The sequence below is a fragment of the Acromyrmex echinatior genome, chromosome 11 (genome assembly GCF_024713525.1).
Source record: "Acromyrmex echinatior isolate Ae372 chromosome 11, ASM2471352v2, whole genome shotgun sequence".
Classification (NCBI taxonomy): domain Eukaryota; kingdom Metazoa; phylum Arthropoda; class Insecta; order Hymenoptera; family Formicidae; genus Acromyrmex; species Acromyrmex echinatior.
In genome coordinates this window covers 12,730,379-12,748,829 of record NC_141862.1, presented here as the reverse complement: position 1 = coordinate 12,748,829, position 18,451 = coordinate 12,730,379, and the positions used below count along the sequence as shown (strand labels likewise).

The window sequence follows — 18,451 nt, the reverse complement described above, 5'->3', positions numbered from 1 at the left end:
TTTACGAGTTACTTTTCAATTTAAGGAATTGGATGGGATAGAGAAATCCAAAACAGAATTTAGTAGTAATAAATTTAAAATTAAATAAATTAGTTAAGATTCAGTAGGAACTAAATATTTTGGAACTTTATTCCAATATAAAATTTTAAATTTATAAAATAAATGTTTCTTAATTTCTTATATATGTAAATAATATTTTAATTTATTTATCGCAGATATACAATTATAAAATTGATATTAAACTTATAATATGAAACTTATTTAACTTTGTTAAATCAGGTTAGATGTAAAAGAGACACAGTAAAAGAAATTAACTTCTCGAAAATGTTTATTTTATATTTGACTATTTGTTTTCTCGAGATTCATATTATAAAATTTTTATCTTTATTTACGCCATTCAAACGTAAAGTTTTATACAAGTAATATGTCAGCTTATATATAGCTTATATATAAATTATATAGATCAAAGAGTATTTAAATGTATATTAAAAATGCCCAACTAATAAGTCCATTATATATCCAATACATTTAATTTCAACCATTACTTCCCTTTGCATTGTGCTCTATAAGAAATTTTTTAAATAAAGAATTTAAATATGTTTTAATAATTAGATATTTAAATATCTAATTATTAAAACATATTTAAATTCTTCACTTAAAAGAATCATAAATATTTTTTAATAATTAGAGTTTAACAATTGTAAGCACTTAAACGTAACGTCAAAATCAATAAATTTTATGTATATATACATATATATGTGATATTGTTAATTGATTGTGTGATTTTAAATGCTTTATTTGATAATGAAATTAACTATGATGAAACTAATAATCAATTAATAATTTCTTATCTCGTACGTTCAATAATGCTGTGTTGTCTGTATAAAATTTAATAATTTATTCTGACAATCTATCTCAGGATATTCTACGACAACGCCTGATAATCAATATCTAATATTTATTAAATTTCAATAGCTATTTGTAAAAATAAACACTGCAGCATTCTCAGCGACGAGCGTTATCAAGAAATAATCTTCTTTTTATAAAAAGCCATCTTTTAAATATTTCATAAACTTAATATAAAACGATATAAAATTAAATTGTATCGACAAAATTAAGTACAAAATTAAATCTTTTTTACATTTTTTAACTGCAATTATTGTTTTTTTTTTCTAATTATCATGTTTGATATTTCCAAATCGTGTACTTTAATATAATTAAATTATGTATATATTTTTACGTATTCAATATTGTTTAATTAAATATTTAACATTTCAACATTACGTTTTTAAAAATGATTTGATGACATTGCGACTATGTAATTCCCCAAAAAATAAATCTAGAATTAAATCCGTTAAAAATGTAAACGGACATAATCCTCGATGTGTTAATTATCGCTTTGTAGCTCGCTGGATCCTGTTGCATCCGGCGCTTTCTGCAGCTGCGCACTCTGGAATCTCTCATAGCCGATATTAGATTCGCCAAAGATCTTTCGGCCAGAGATCCGTTCGTCATTTTTGATGTTGACCTCAGTGCCGATTTGCACTGGCCAAGGTAGTTTACCCGAATCGTCGTCCTTGATCGTTATGAGATTGCTCACTTTCCGCTCGTTCGCACCTTCAAATCTGTCGTTCCTGAAGTCTTCTTTGGTGGACGCTCTGACTCGTGAATTATCCTCGGGATATCCATATGAATGATCGTAATAACTCGATCTCTTTGTATAGGGATCGTAACTGCTGTATGACTGTGTATATCGATATTTGCCGGGATCGACGTTGCCGGGTATACGTTTATAGGTACCGTCTCGCGTGATCGACGTTCTGACCGCACCATCATATCGCGGGTAATTTCGCAACTCTACCGGTTTCCTCACGACTTCCGGCAGGGTAGCATAGTAGATGATCCGTCTAGGCTTCGGCGCGGGTCGATTTCTGCCATAGAGGTCGAGGTCTTCATCTCTGTAACGATCGTAACGATCGTAATACTGATCGCTCGGTGACCGTATGTAATAATCCCTTTCCATCCTGTAACGATCGGGATATTGGTAACTGTATCCACGGCGATACTCGTAATCCCTCTCGCGTATTGCGTTCCTATACCAGGACATTGGATCGTAGTCATCATAGTTTCTGGTGACCGGCATATCCCTGGATTCGCGATAGTCTGGATAGCGTCGATGTTGCTGGCCGGTCACGAAATCCGCCCTGGGTGGCTGATGCCTACGGTAGATGCTGGATAGAGCCGCAGCCTCTTCCTCCTCTTGTTGCTGCTGAATCACCTGATCCAAGGGGATACGTTGACGAAACTCCACTGAAATTGGCTGTGCTGCGGTCGACCATGTTTCGGGGGAGTTCAGACGAGCCTCGCGCACGTTCTTCATTGAAATCTTTTCCATACTTGTCTCGTTCTCCGCTTGCCTACGAATACGTTGTACGATGCCTCTCGTAGCTTGATCGTCGTCGTCATTGTTTTCCTTGTTTGCATGCAGGATTTTCATCATGGGCGTCTTCTGAAGAATCTTTTGAATAGGTACGGTACCGCCTTCGACATCGTCTTCAACCTCGCTATCATTATATGGTGAATCTTCCAAGAGTTTCCGGAAATGCTCGACGTTCTTACTTTCATGAAAGACTTCCTCGGCTACTTCTGGAAGAGCGTTTGGTTCCACGAAACTTGATGTAGTAAGTTCTGGACGCTTCTGAAGGTTTTGCGATTCGTCGAGTGGAGCCAAACGACCTACTCCGCTTACGGTACGAACTTCGAACGCCGAGGAGTCCAATCGTGGTCGAAACGCATAATCTGTGTAAAGCGATTTCATATATGGCGTAATTTGCCAAGCCTCGCCGATGCCAGCCGCGTTGACTCCAGCCAGCAGGAAGATCAACGGAAACATTGCCGACAAATACGGCATCATAGTCTAAAAATTCAATGATTTTTAATATATACATATTTTATGCGTGCATGATGAAAATATTGAAATGCAAATTAAAATAAAAAATATACTCTTTTTATAGTGTACACATTTTGTTGAAATAGAATTGATATGATAATAATGATGAATAATGATGATAATGTACTATTTATTATTACACGAAAATTAAAAACCAATTAGTTGTAAGAGAGAGTAGCTATGAAAGAGTCATTTTTTTCAAAAAATATGAAAAAAAAATTTAATTTGATGTTAAATAAATATAATCGCTTTCTTACTTAAGTATACTAATTTATCTATAAGATCTATTTAACAGAAAAATAATATTTAGTCATTAATAGAGATTTAATCACAAATATTAACAAATATTATTTTTTTAGAAAATTAATAAATGTGTGAAAAATAGAAAATATAATATTTCTAATTAAAAACATTTATCACAAAAGTAATAAAACTTTTTCTTATTGTCACATGAAGTATAAGCCCAATCAGAGCAATTTGCACTGATATTAGTCTTTATTATTTACAGAATAATCTATTGAATATGATAGATGATTAAAAAGAGTGAAATATGGAAATTGAGTCGGTAATGCTTCAGTATAACTTAATCTAGCACCAACATAATCTACGAATCGGAATGTTGTTTTATAAAACGGAAATACTTGAAAATCTATTTGCTTACAATAAATATGCTCCTTGAAGAAGAAGATTGCGTACATCTAAAAACAATTTTGTACAGAAGTGTGCTGACAGGATCATATATTGACATCGCGCGATGATCAATATATTGATCGATGCTGAGCGAACAAAAATAGACTAATCATCAGTATGATATATTTCAAAAAAGTACTGACGTACTAAAATTTTTTGAATTGTACTAAAAAAGTAGAAATTCAATTGTACTGAAAAAAACATCCCTGGGTATGCAATGAAGGCAAAGCAATGATATAACATATAACTGGTTTTTTCATAGCTCTCAATATCGGCTTTTTCATAATACTATGTGTAAAAACTGTAATCACAGAATATTTGATAAATCAAAATAAACAAAACATTTGTAATTACATTCGTTAATTACGTTAATGTATATAATATTCATTAAAAAATACTTTTTCTGAAACCTAATTGTAAATAAATTAAAAAGGCTTGGAAATTAACTCAAGAAATTTTCTTTTTTTAGAAAATTTTTTATCTTTTATTATAACATCACGGAAAAAAATTAATTGGGTGTTACAGCAAACCTTACTGCTCGAATTCAACATCTATAAGAAGATTTAATGGTTTAATAAATCGCTAATGTTAGTCAACTTTGCTACTTTAACATAGAAAATTGACTGTCTGTATATTACGACTGTAGATTTGCCGAATCAATGAAGTTTTCAGCTGTTTTTTTTTCCGTGATCGTTTTGACGATGACTGTCAAATATTTATGGACGTAGTTTTAGTATACTGTTATCAAATGAAAATATTTTTAAATTTTTCAAAATGTTTAATTAGTTGAAATACGAAATGGCTCTTTCAAATCCATGTCTCTTTCATATCCATTTTGCCCTATGTGTATTTTCATTAATTATATTATATTATATTAATAAATTGTACAAATTTGTATAAAAGCAAAATATTTAAAATATAAGATTTTATTTTCGCGTTGATGTAAATTTTTCGATTGTATTAAATTGCATGTTAAAATATTATAATTATAATCTTTTTTTATAAAATATGTGTGAAGCAGTATTTTTAAATAAAAACATCGTAATTTTCGTTGCAATACTAATATATTCCAGGAGAATGAAAATTTTTTATTATAATTTTTATTTGAATGGATATCGTCCATTCATATTGATATTCTAAGATAACTTATTGCGAGATTTTCTAAACTCTGATTTTTCTCATAGATATTTTTAACCTGAACATATTTTATTTATTACCGTACTGTATCATGAAATCGTGTAAATTAATTTATCTGAAGTATTAAAGTGCCGTGGCTAAAAATATTTAAAAAATTGGTAATAAAAATAATAAATTAATATAGTGTAAAAAGAAATTGGAAGAAGCTCAATCGATTTAGTGCAATTAGATTGAACTTTTATGCGTTCCTTTTCTACAAATGGAGCTCACATATTCGCGTATCGGTCTGATTGCTCGCATTTACTGTGAATGTCACTAGCAACTTTCCATCAAAATGCTTTGAATTTAATGGGAAAAAAAGCCAACGATACACATTCAATGACCGTCCCGTCCGGTCACACTGTGGTCAAAGATCGCATCAAATCGTCCTCCAATGTAGACACGGCCGATTCTCCATGACAAATATAATTTCCCAGGCCGTTTCCGCAGCATTATGTCGAGTTCCGGCCGATTCGCGTAGATCCGCCCGGCCGATTGTTCGCCTGAGCACGCTTACCATAGCTCAAATACGCGTCAGATTTCCGACGAAAGTTCAATGCTTCACGCTATTGCGTTGGAAATTATGGTAACAAAAGAAATTGTACACGTGGCGTTCCAGATATTAATCCCTTAACATTTTACTTTTACTATGTTCTACTTTACAATTTTTTCTCATTTTTTTAAAAGAAATTTTTTTGTTTTTTTTTTAAATAAATCTTTTTTTTAAATAAACCTTTAAATAATCTTCATATTTATGCGATGAACAGTTTAGACTTGATTCATGCGAATAATTTCAGAAACAGTGGAAAGGATTCAAATTGTAAAAAAAAAAATAATATGTTTTTGTGAACTCAGAACGATACTCTTTCACGGAGCTAGCTTTACTGACGAACGTTGACAGTTTCCGGTTACATGTCGAGTCATTCCTCCACAGTTATAGGCACGCTCGTTACGTTGCGAACATCGGTAACAGACGACCGTTGACTCGAGCAGGAGGTCGGTATATCTTCAGCGATATAGCGGAACAAATCTTCAACGCAGGACGATCTTACGCCGTTATCGCCGCACAGCGTCGCGTCGCACAGTTATACTCACGGTTTACAGTTAGATGCCGACGAAACCGTCTCGCAATTAGGGATCTTTTAATTAGTCACGTGACGTGACAGAACATCGAATCGCGACGAAACTGGTCGTTGTTATTTATCGCGGTAGAAATTGGAACGCGAAGAACACAAAGTGCATGGCGGAAAAATCACTTTAACGAGTCGTCTGTTATATTCAAGAAAGGATAGATGGAGAAATAGAAATAAATTAATACATTTGATAATTTTGTTGTTCCATTTTAGTAAACAATACATACTGGCGTGTGTATGTGTATGTATGTGCGCACGCGCATATATATTTTGATTTCAAAATTTAATATATATTTCAATTTATCATATTTTTTTAAATCGAATATCATTTTAAAAAATGACATCTATGCAAATATAAAGAAAAAAGTATGATATAAAAATATATTAATTACATATGAATACGATATTAATACAATAAAAGTTATATATTTAGATAAAAATATTTGTGAACTGCGATTTAAATTTAAATTTTATTAATTAATATTTAGACATTTGTTAATTCGGTGATTAAAAAAATGCTTATTACAATGCTAATAAAATAGCGTTAGTACTTCAATATCAAATGAAATATTTAATTTTAATTTCTTAAATGTAAATTGCAAAAATATTTGAAAAGAAAAATGCTTCGATCTAAAAATTGTTGAGCCTAAGTTTATAGATAGTAATAATGTTTCTTCAAACAATCATATTTTTTTATGATTTCACTATCAATTATTTGATTCATATTAACGTGAAAAAAGGAGATTTAAGTATTAAATTAAAATAAATTAATTACAATTCGTATAGTAATTATAACATGTGCGACATGTAAATTAAAACTGTATCTCTTATATAAAAAATAAACAAGATTTGATATAATTCATGCTATAATTCAAAATCTTTATATTAAGTGCAGATTTTATTTTCTTTATAATTATTTGATCAATATATAATAGCACGATAATTATTTTCTCTACATTACAATGTAATTAAATATTTCGCCGAATTTTAATTCATTCAATTTTCGTACAAATAATTTTAATTGGCTTACGTACCTTTGTTCAATAAGCTACTGAAGAATAATTTGAAATTCATTATGTTCGTAAAAATTTATTACATTAAAGTTGTATCGTGCAAATATGTTGCTATAATAGCATTTGAAAAATTTATAAGTCACTGCAATTAACGCTTCGTACTTCGTACAGAGTGTGCAATTTTTAAAATTTACTCTGTAAAATAAAATCTTTTTATTTTAGAAAGTTATTTGAGAGGAGCGTTTCTCCAAGAATAGAATGTGTAAATTGGTAAGTCACAGAGATCGTTCTTTAAATTTAAGGAAAAAGGTAACAATTATACGCCAACAAATTAAACATTGATGAAGTACGAACACTACGTTTGACCAGTTTATTTAGAGAGCGCGAAGGGAGAATACATTAAATCGAAATCACATCTATGCTAAAGACCGAGAGAAATGTTAGTGTAAATTTTGATAAATGATGTACCTGTTATACACCTGTGGGTCTCGCGGATGTCGTTGACTGTTCGGAGTGACTGTGATTACTACCGCGCAGTAGTCCACAAGCGGTTGGTTTACCCGGGCTCCATATCTGCATACCGTTCAGTTTGTCGCAGATGAAACATGCCCACCCCTCTACCCACGGAGTCAACTACCGTTCACAATTGCTCGTCGTTTTTAACCGTAAGGCTTGCACCGAATGATAAACAGTCACGCCGGCTACCGGAGCAGTGCAATAACCGAAAATGAAATAGAACGCGGAACGTTATTGCCAAAATACCTGAATTCTGAATTTATCGCCGAAGGTTATAGACATGCAGATATGTACGTAAATATAGGATCATGGTAAATTAAGCTGGCAAATTGTAAATTTTCGATTTGATGGCATTTTTTATATTATAATTAAAATATTTTTGTATAAAATTAACTTCTAAATCATTAGTAGTTAAAATTATTTTTACAAATTAAAATTTAAAGATTAAATAAGTAGCGAAATCCTTTTTTTATTTGTTTTTATTTATTTGTTCTCTATTGATTTTAGTAAAATTTTAATTTGTAACTTAGTTAAAATCGTTTTAATATATGCATAAAACTTTTATCGTAGTAAAGTAAATTTTTATTGAATTTAAATTTTATAGGCTGTATAAAAGAGTATTTCTGAATATAGAATAATCGTATAAAATTACGAATATAAAGTTCTATAAAGGTAGAAAATTTTTTTATTACGTTTTATAATGTTCTATAGTAGACTCTTTATTGTTATGTACTTTTATTGCATTTTTCTACGAAGTGCTGTCATCTAGCGAGCAGTAAAGCAGAGAAAAGAGAAAAGATTCTCTCGATAAAGAATAAGTTTAGAAGATTGTAAGACAGTAATATTTCTCTTTTTTATATAAATAAATATATAAAACTATGAATATAATATATATGATTTTTATATTATTCGGATCATTACTGCTTTCTTATTATTATGTTTCTTTATACACATTTCTTCACAAGGTGTTGTCATCTAGCGGAGAGCAAAGCAGAAAAGAAGAAAGGAGTCGATAAAAAGCAAGTCGGCAAAGTATCAGCTGAACGTAATCAACAAAGAGTATGTACTAATTAAAATTTCAAGAAATTTCGCGATTCCAAAGCTTCTTAGAATTTTGTCTGAGAGTTCAAAACTCTAAACTCTTTAGAGTGAGAGGAATACTTAGCAGGAGAATATAATTAGATCAAGAGGTGACGGACAAGTTAAAACTTCAAGCATTGCAATTCCCAAAGTTCCACTTATTACAAATTTTCCTTCGTGTTGTGTGCAATGTGAGTAAGACATGCTTTCTAAAAAGGGAATAGCTTACCTGTTTTCATAACTCAGTCTTAATAATATAAGTTACAAACGCTGCAATACGAACGAATCATGTTTCTAAAGAGGGACAAAAGTAAATCGGCCGTTGGTTTTTGGCTGCGTTTTCTTGCGAGACATTAAGCACCTCTCCATCTCTCGATGTTTTTCCCCTCTTAATGGTTTACGCGATTTCGCAACCGACGTACACAACATCCGATATCAACTAGGAAGATTGTTGAATGTTTTGTGAATCCTCCATTATCGTCTAGATACACGCATATAAAGGATAATTCCGTCAGGTCAATGGATGTAAAAACGTTTATTAAAATACTTCACAAGGAGGGAAATAGATGTAGAACATGAGCCTCGTAAAATACCTTTTGTGAATTATTTTGTGAAATAAATTCTTTTTTTTATTTTGACCTATATTTATTTAAAAAATTAGTATTGTTTGATCGATGAAATTGTTAAGTTAGATAAATTGTAACACAGAATTCGAGTTCAATGATCAACTGAATGTACACGGCAAACTTCTTTTATACATAACGTCAAGAGGTCAGCAGGGCAGGAAATCTTTCTAACGAGCCTCTTAGTACAGTTGAACAACCGCGGAAAGGGCTGTAATGCCTCGTGATGCTGCGATGCCTTACAGTAATTAGGCGCTTGAAGGGATGAACATGCTCGAAGAAGTGAACGTGTCAAGAACTGCAAGATTCCTTTGCCTTTGGCAAGTCGTTAAAAACCAGTTCTAATTACACATTATTTGCTAATTACTTATTATAAGCTAAATAAACATTTCTACTTATCACACGTTTCGTTAATGAATATCTTAAATATTGAAATACCGCATTACTAAAATGCTAAATTAAAAAGTAAACATTAAATAAAGATTACGGAATAAAGGAGCAAATTTGTTGTATTGTGTAGATATATAAAAGCAGTGGAAGAAGGAAAAGATTCGAAGACGATTTAAAAGACGTAATATATTTTATTTAGACATTAATGATCCATAAAACATTGTTTATATATGGGGCTATAAACAAATAACTCTCATCGCTACCATCTAATCGTGTAATAAATATTTTGTTTTACAAAAGAAAAAAACGCAGGAAGAGAAGCGCCTCGTAAAAGCTCGACCGATTTTTTCCGGCTGTCGATGATATCTTTATTTTTTCGACGATTGCGTTGCATTTACGAATTGTGCAGGCTGTATTTAAAAAATGGTACCCAGGATATTAGATCTTTGATATGCATGAATTACGGGAGCTGTCAATGGCAAATTACAATAGTAATACATAAAAAATAATAAATTAATTGAAAATAAAATATGTTACACTCTCCTGGGGAAGAGAAATCATAATTTATCCCACATTCATATATATTCGATATATGTCACTGTTTTGATTCGTACTCATGTTTCTTTAGACCAAGAATTATATAAATATTAAATAAAATTTGAAATAAAAAGTAATTTATAATGAAATGCTAAAAATTCATAGATCTATAGATTTCTAAATATAATTTGTAAATTTACAAATTTATTATTTTATTAATACTTAAATTGTTGCATTAAAATAATTATTTAAATGATTAAAAATTACTTGTTATATAGATTTACAGATTTATACATTTATAAGTAAAGTAATACAGAATTGTAATAACATAGAATTTGTGTAACAGCCGCTAAACAGAGCCTCCTTTCTTCTCGCTTTCTCTATGCTACGTTTCCTTCTTAAAATAGATAACAATTATGTAAATCGTGTGTAGTATGATTGATTAAAAATCTTAAAATGAATGTGAATCAGAACGGAGCAGATAACAGCAGAGAAATGGACTTGCCGTTTTGATAATGATTGAAGTTTAAATTCGTATCGTAATTGAATTATTAGTTCGCCATTGACATCATATTGTTTATTGGGGAAGATATGTTGTTTCATAAATAATTAAATTGGCAATCTATATTTTTAATCTACACGTATGTGCGAACGCTAAGAAAGGAAGATACAAGTTTCTTTGTTTTCTTAACAAACATCTTTGCCAATATTTAAAGATTATTTATATCCGGTATTATCATTGATGTTATAATATTTATTGAATAAAAAGTAATCTTCACTGGAAACTAATTAATAAGTAAATAATTTTTAGGAATTTCTAGAAATATTGAATCCATTAATGATTCTTTTTAGCTAATACGTTGTTCACAAATAGTCTTATGTTCAATATTTTGCCACCAAGATGACAAAAGCACTTGATTTTATATAGTTGAATGATAATAAACTTATATTGTATACAATCTTCTAAATATAAAATTATCTGTGATTTACAATTGCATCATGTGAATTTGAAATCTCATGGTTGATAAATTTTAGACCTAGAAGCTAAATACAAAATAGTACTTAATAATCAAAAAATTTATAACTTTGAAAATTTAAAATTTTAACTTTATATATATTTTTTCTGGATGAATAAATATAATATTTTATAGCTTCTTATGTGGAAGCTGCAAATTTTTAAGAGATGTAACATATATATATACATATAAAAGTAGATGAAACATTTTTTATAAGACATATGAAATCTTGAAATTTAAAAATTCATAAGTTCAAAATAATACTAAAAATTCGAATATCAGATGTAAAGCTTTAAAAATAAAAATAAAAGGTTAATGCAATTATAATAAATAAAAAAATCTACAATTTTTAGTAAATATGAAACAAATAAATAAAAATTTTTTTAATCCACAATTTAATTAACATTGTTCCAATAAACGATATATCAAATGTAAATAATTAAACTCAACTTGATTTTCCTCCCATTTGAGTTAGTCTTCAATTAAAGTTTGAAGAGGAATTGCAAGTGCATAAAGAGTCCAGAATAAAACTGATATTTGTTTCTTTTTGGGAAAATGATCGATATTCGATCAGCCGGCATAGACCACGGGATCTAACGATCCTGAATATAATTTGTTAGGCAATTAAGCTATATACAAACGGGTGCGTTATCCTTAAAGGAGATCGATATGTCTCGTTGGTTGGCCGGGGAAGACCGTTCCGATGAATATTCTCTTTTGTTTCCTTTTTTTTTTCTTTTTCCTCATTTATTCCTTTGCCGATAATGAACCATTGGTCAAGGCCATCACCGTTCCAGAAGTTGTTCTCGAATTCGTGTCAGAATTTAGTTCCAAGGACGAATCCTATAACAACAGAATTATGCAAAAGGATTTAAATAATGGCCTAGAGAATATTTCTTTTGAAAATTGCGAGATATTTATAGCGCTATAATAGTAAGATAGTACTATACTTCTAATATTTTTAATATTATAATTTAAAATTATCGTAGCCTTTTACTAGATTATGAAGTTCTTTTAAATTATGAAATTAAAATTTATTAAGAAATTATATTAAGAAATGTAATGCTTCGACGATTATAATATCCGTGGTCGTTAGCGGAAATCAGAACGATATGGTTTATCGCGCATGTGGAAAAAAAGGAAACTGCGATGACATCACTGTCGTTGGCATTGTCATAGTCGTCGTTGGCGCCGACAATACCGATTTACGACGCTCCTGTTAATATGCACCCAAGAAGTACGAATCTCTATCATGGATGACTGCTTTTAACTGCTGTGTAGCGAAAGCGACGTCAGTCATTAGTGCCATGCTGGTTCCATTACGATCTTTACGCTCTTCACGGTCCTCATGACACGTGATCTAAGTCGATGTTTCTGTCATCGTGCCATTTCCGACTGTGCATCGTGTTAGAGAGTCGTATATCTGTTTCTTTAATACTTTCCTATTGCTTAAACCGCGGGTTTTTTACTTCTTATTCTTATTTTTATTCGTATTACAATAGAATACATAAAACGTATAGAAAAGAGAAAAATAACACTAGACAATTAATAATACGATGCGATTGCGAAGATATATTAATTAGGGAATATTTTTCCTAATTAAACTTTATACTTAAAAAATTTTTATGTTTGTTTAAAATATTATTTATAATTTATATAATTATATAGTAATATAATAATATAATAATTAATTATATAATTTATATAATATGGCAAATACTTTTTGCCACAGTATTATAAATCTTTTAATTAAAAGTGTTTTTGCCATTATAAATAATTTCTTCATACTGTTCTTAATGCTGTTTCTCGCATGTAAAGAAGAAGAGAAGAACTGAAAACTCACAATGCTGAGAGTATGCATGATGCATGCCTGCGTAGTGTTCTCGACGTGGATCAATTCGTCGCAGTCTTCGTGATCCAACCCGTTAACGTCAGATCGAATCTTGATCGGCGACAGAGCCGCTTCGTTGTCCGTTGACTTGCCACTGTCGGGGGACGGTATTAACTCATGTCCATCAAGTTCCTCCTCCTCTGCGCGCTCTTCGCAATCCGTAGCCTTGATTTCCTGTCATAGATTCCATAGATTAATACTGTTACGCGAGATTATCGCAAACGGGAAACTGATTAACGAAGGTATCTGCATTGCAATCATTTATCCTCGCAACAAGCTGCAGTGTATAATTATAATAGGAAATTGCAGCAATGTTGTACGTATACTCATTTGTTAATAAACGACGTGTTACGTTTAACATTAGTTATTTTATCATTTTAAAAAATTCCGTTTTTTTTTCTTTATCAATTCTAAAATTTAGCATCCCATATATGTTTCAAATATAGCAGCATTTACAAGAAAGACTTGGTACAACAGAAACATATTTGATTAGATTTCGATTAATCATCCGAATGCCGTTACAAACGTTACAATACTTTCTCTGTATTCTTTTTCAGACGGATAAATTTTTCTTTGATGTAATACATTTTTCAATAACAACGCTACCGCGTTTTTAGTACGTAAACAGAAAAAAAAAATTGATTAAACGAAAAATCCTTTATTCTATTATTCTGAACAAAAGTGTATTAAATCCTACAAGCGAGTTCCTGCGATATTTAACATCAAAAGTACGATTTTCGGTTTTGCTATCTGTCGATGGGAAAACTGTTAAGGGGAGAGATGGTGAGCGAGTGGCGGGAAAATGCCATCACCCGAGGGGGCGCGGAAAAATATTACTTCGTCATATGTTTCTCTGTCGATACGTCAACCCCAGAGTTAGCCTCGATGGAATCGACGTGTTTCGCGTCGGTCACTGGGGTTGCTTTTGCCGAGTGCAAGCGCACATACCCCCTTTACTCCAGTTCTATACAAGTTCTTCGTGAAAATCGTGCACGTCAAGCATCGTCGGAAAGACTGTCTGCGTCGTCGTCCGTCGGATATATCTCGTGTCTCAGACGACGCGTATCGTCGCGATGCCTCTTTGTTGCTTCCCTGGATCGCCTCGTGACGCTTCGATAAATGTGACGGAAGACTACGTGTCGTTTTGCAGAAATGGAAAGATATAAAAAGAGAGAGGACGACGTTGAAATGAACTGCGAAACGGCAAGACTAGTCTTTTTAGAACGATTGAGTTTCGATACTGGTGACCTATTTATTGCATAAGAATCTATATTAGTTGAACAAATTGAATATATATAATTAAGAAAATAATAAAGATAATTTCTTGACACATTGAAAGCTAGTTATTCTTTACGATATAAAAAATTTCGAAGGTTAAATCTATCAAATTTAAATTGTTTGAGAGAATTTAAATTGTTTCACGATAAATAAATATGTTAAATATATATATATATATATATATATATATGCATAAAATATCTCATGCGAAAAAAAAATAAACTTTCGATTATGGCTCACCAACGAGGATTATTGATAACATAACATCAATATTACAGAGCAAGTAATTCAATCGTCGGTTGGTAATGAAACGCAAATTAATTAATGAAAGTGAGAGAATATTACTTATTTAAATGTGATCGGCCATCGCGCCAGGCTGGATAATTAGGTATACCTACGGGACAGTCAAATATTTCCGTTAATCTCACGTTTTAATTACTCGAGAAATACATGTGCGACGATAAAACAATTCCGAATATTCGTTAATGACAAATACATTAAACATGATCTGAGAAAATAGAAACTTTGTGAGTCAATATATATACATATTCCTCGATTAAAATATATTACGGTTATTATATTATTAAAGAAATATAACAATAATTAAAGAATTCCATTGAATCTACGTTGCTTTCGACTCTTACCACATTTTATTCATACTGATTCTACTCTTTCTCGTTGTTGAACGAAGAATTAGTTTGGAATCTTGGACATCATTTCGTGCGTAATGGAGATACTTTAAGGAAAGCATTATGGTTGTTTGTGCTAATTTTACAATTTAAAATTATGAATTGTATTTTGACTGTCAGATGTGACTTTTTGACTGCTTGCATAATGTAAGTCTGATATTTTTCTTTACTACGCTATGTATCGATATTTTCTTCTAAAAGAAAAGAATGATTTTGCTGGAATATTTAACCCTCAGTACCCACAAAGGATTAGCATAACCCCTCCCCCCTCCCCCTCCCCGATTTTCATAGTTAAGACGTTTTTTTCCGATCCCTTTTCATTTATTGAAAATATCTTTTGTGCTACGACATTTTAGACTTTCTAACTAAAAAAATTCTTTTTTTTCAGTCTTCATATGATAGATTAAAAAAAAATTAGTTAAAATCGATGCACTACAATTTGAGACACAAGCAAAAGAAAACACTAGGTTACAAAAACCCAGATGTGGGTAGATAGGGACTTTTTTGAGATGTATTGAGGGTTAAAAATTAAGTTAAAATAATTTTATTAAATCTTTAAAAGAATACTATAGAAAACTCCAGTTTGATAAGCAATACTATACAAAGTTTTGACATTTTAGCAATGTAATCAGTTTGAACTTCGAACGTCTTGTATACCTAATTATTTTGACAATTTAACAAAATTATTTTCAGATCTAATTAAATTTTTAGAAACTAATAAAACTGTTTCTATCGATTTTATTTTATAATTTATACAGTTAAAAGGATTCAATTAAGCTCGAAACGTTCCATGAGTTTTTCGTTATCATATGTGAATAAAATATTAACAGTCATCTGTTTTGGCTCGTTAAAATTTCATCTTAGTTAATTTCTTTATTGTTTAGCATAAAAACGAATGGTTTTGAATTTTAATTTTTAAGGTATTATACTATTAATTCCATTGAAATTAGCAAGCAATAATCTAATTATAAACAATAAAAAATAAAATAGACATTCAGTGATTAAAGTGTAAAATGTTTTATTTTGAATTACTTTGCCTCGAGGGTGAATTCTAAGCTCCCCTTTTACAGTCGTTCGTTCCACCCTTCGCCATTCCCGAGGCGGAAACTATTAATTCTTCAGTTCGGGTTGCGCGATTTTGTAAAATATTGCTGCATGATGTCGACGTAAATAATAAATCTCAGACAGGAAGTAAGAGGAGTGAGAATTAACCTGGAAATCCTGTGGGGAAGGCGACGACTCCTTCGGCTGGTCAAGGCTAGGGCTCCGTGACGGACTCGGCGCTCTTGTACCCAACTCGTAAATGTTGATCATGTGAGCTGCCTGGGCATGGACCATCAATTCCCAAGCACTTGGAAAGGATAACTTGCAGAGGACGCAGAGCAACGCCGTCGTCGAGTCTCCTATTCGTGAGGAAGCACGGGACGCGTTAATAAATAATCTAAATTCTAAAGATACTGTAGTGATGTCACACAGTGAGCCACAACGAGGGCAAAATAAGACAAAATATAGAAACTGATTTCTTGAAATGATGTCATGTGCAATAAATAAATATTAGATTAAGATAGCTCAATAAACTTTTATACAAGTTTTGAAGCGAGACTATAATGCATTTATTAGTGCTGTCAATTTAATCCTCCACCGGCATTGCAGGAAATCTTTTAAGATACGTTTTTTATGAATTTTAAGAAAATGAATAGATAGTAGGATTCAATATTACTACCTGAAAAAATTTGATAATGTTAAGATTGTATATGTACAAGTATCCAAATGTATTCTTTTGTTGCAAATACAAGAAATTGTATCTGTGCCCTCAGTTCATCAGACCCATGTTGCAGATCGCGTAAGATTTTTTGCAAATAAAAATTTGAATTTTTTCTTGTGTTTTATATTTTTAAAGGCTAATTTTAATAAGTATATAAAACTTGTTATATGCCAATTTTATGCTATACAAATTTTTATGCTAATTTCAATAAGTACATAAAAATTTTACTTTTTTAAAATAGACTTATTAATCTTTTATATCATTTTTTCATTAATGTAATTGCAAAATCATTACTTGTAGAGATATATCAAATCATGATATACACGAAATTGAAGAAACTTCTTCAGACAGACCTATCAAATTAGAGAAACAAATTCATTCAAAAAATATTCATTTCATCAAAATGGTAGATATAAGAACTTCTGTACCTTATATATGATAAATCGAGAAGCATTGTATATTAATATATATATATATTAGGTGTTGGAATTAATTCGTAGCGTTTTACAAAGTATTTATAAGTTTTAAAAGTACTTTCATTAATGTATTTTTTAATGCTCATGTGAAATAAATAACATTCTTTCATTAAAAACGCTACGAATTAATTCCAACACCTTATATATATATATATATATATATATATATATATATATATATATTAATATATATATTGTAAGGCTGTACCATAATAATATTTTTATTTTGGAATTTTTGTACTCATTTTGATTAAAATAAAAAGAATTTAATATTAAATAATTCACTTGATTTCTTACCCATAAAAATCTTTATTTCTAGATGTTTAAATAATTCAACCTTTTGAAGCCAACATCATTATACTATCTTTTTTCTGAAGTATGTACTCAAGTATTGTAGTCTAAAAAAATTTTTTTTTTCATTTATTCATAAAAATTATGAATGTTTAATCTTGTCACTTTTTTTGAAACTTACATTTAAATTTGTAAAAAATAAGTAAAATACAAAATAGTTTCTATTGTGATAAAACTTGTTATTAAAGATTTTACAAGTATACACGAATTTTTTCAGATTTTTATATAAACCAGAACAATAAAAAAATCTGCTGTGGTCCAGATTGCAGATTATATAATTGAAAATTTCATATTGCCGGTAAAGGGCTAAGTTGTTCACAAAAATATTTTTCGTTTAAGTTAAATTTGAGTCAATACAATTTCTTTTATTAACTTTGTCTCATTTTGTCCTTTTTTTTTTATTCAACAATATATTTCGAGCCGCCGTAAGGAAAATGGAATTTGTACGTAACATGTTTGTTTTTCTTTTGATAGAAATGAAACTCTAAAATTATTTGATTTACAATAATGCAACACAACAAAACACACTCATTTAATACGTTCATTTTAATGGAATATGTAAAGGATTTTACGCGATGCTCATCTTGTTTGCGTAATTTAATTCGCCGTGCAAAGAGGCATAAATTTGTCATCAATTACGTCAACCAATTAATATCAAATTTAATGAATGTAAGTAATCTGTTTTAATTTAAATAGGAATATAAGTTCTGATTAAACAACACAATGACACCGTAAAAAGTTGTCCAACTGTTAATTATGATCGACGAGAATAACCGCCGATTAAAATTATAGGCGATGGGCAATTATTAATCTGGATCTTCCGGTGGGATTCGGAGCGCGTTTACGTACCGGAAGGAGGCGCCTCGAAGTTTATTTC

General features: G+C 30.6%; 2 protein-coding genes across 3 annotated transcripts in view; both read right to left on the bottom strand.

The window, feature by feature from the left end:
* Positions 1-310: 310 nt before the first annotated feature.
* LOC105144239 (uncharacterized) lies at positions 311-9,602 on the bottom strand. Its single transcript, XM_011053010.2, has 2 exons — positions 7,431-9,602; positions 311-2,917 (listed from the first exon to the last, which is right to left on the bottom strand). Exon 2 carries the CDS (start codon positions 2,912-2,914, stop codon positions 1,388-1,390), a length of 1,527 nt encoding a protein of 508 aa, XP_011051312.2. The 5' UTR covers positions 2,915-2,917; positions 7,431-9,602; the 3' UTR covers positions 311-1,387.
* A 140-nt stretch (positions 9,603-9,742) lies between these two features.
* The window catches only part of LOC105144240 (uncharacterized), a 144,939-nt gene continuing 136,230 nt past the window's right edge, over positions 9,743-18,451 (bottom strand). For both annotated transcript variants that reach the window (XM_087411574.1, XM_087411573.1), the window contains exons 8-10: positions 16,195-16,385; positions 12,968-13,189; positions 9,743-11,967 (exon numbers count right to left, since the gene is read on the bottom strand). In XM_087411574.1, the coding sequence (XP_087267700.1) occupies positions 11,872-11,967; positions 12,968-13,189; positions 16,195-16,385 (509 nt within the window). In that variant the 3' untranslated portion in view covers positions 9,743-11,871. The remainder of the gene's footprint in view (positions 11,968-12,967; positions 13,190-16,194; positions 16,386-18,451) is intronic.

What these genes read in the sequence shown, in the direction of transcription:
- LOC105144239 (XM_011053010.2), bottom strand. Translation starts at nt 2,914, where the DNA reads ATGATGCCGTATTTGTCGGCAATGTTTCCGTTGATCTTCCTGCTGGCT.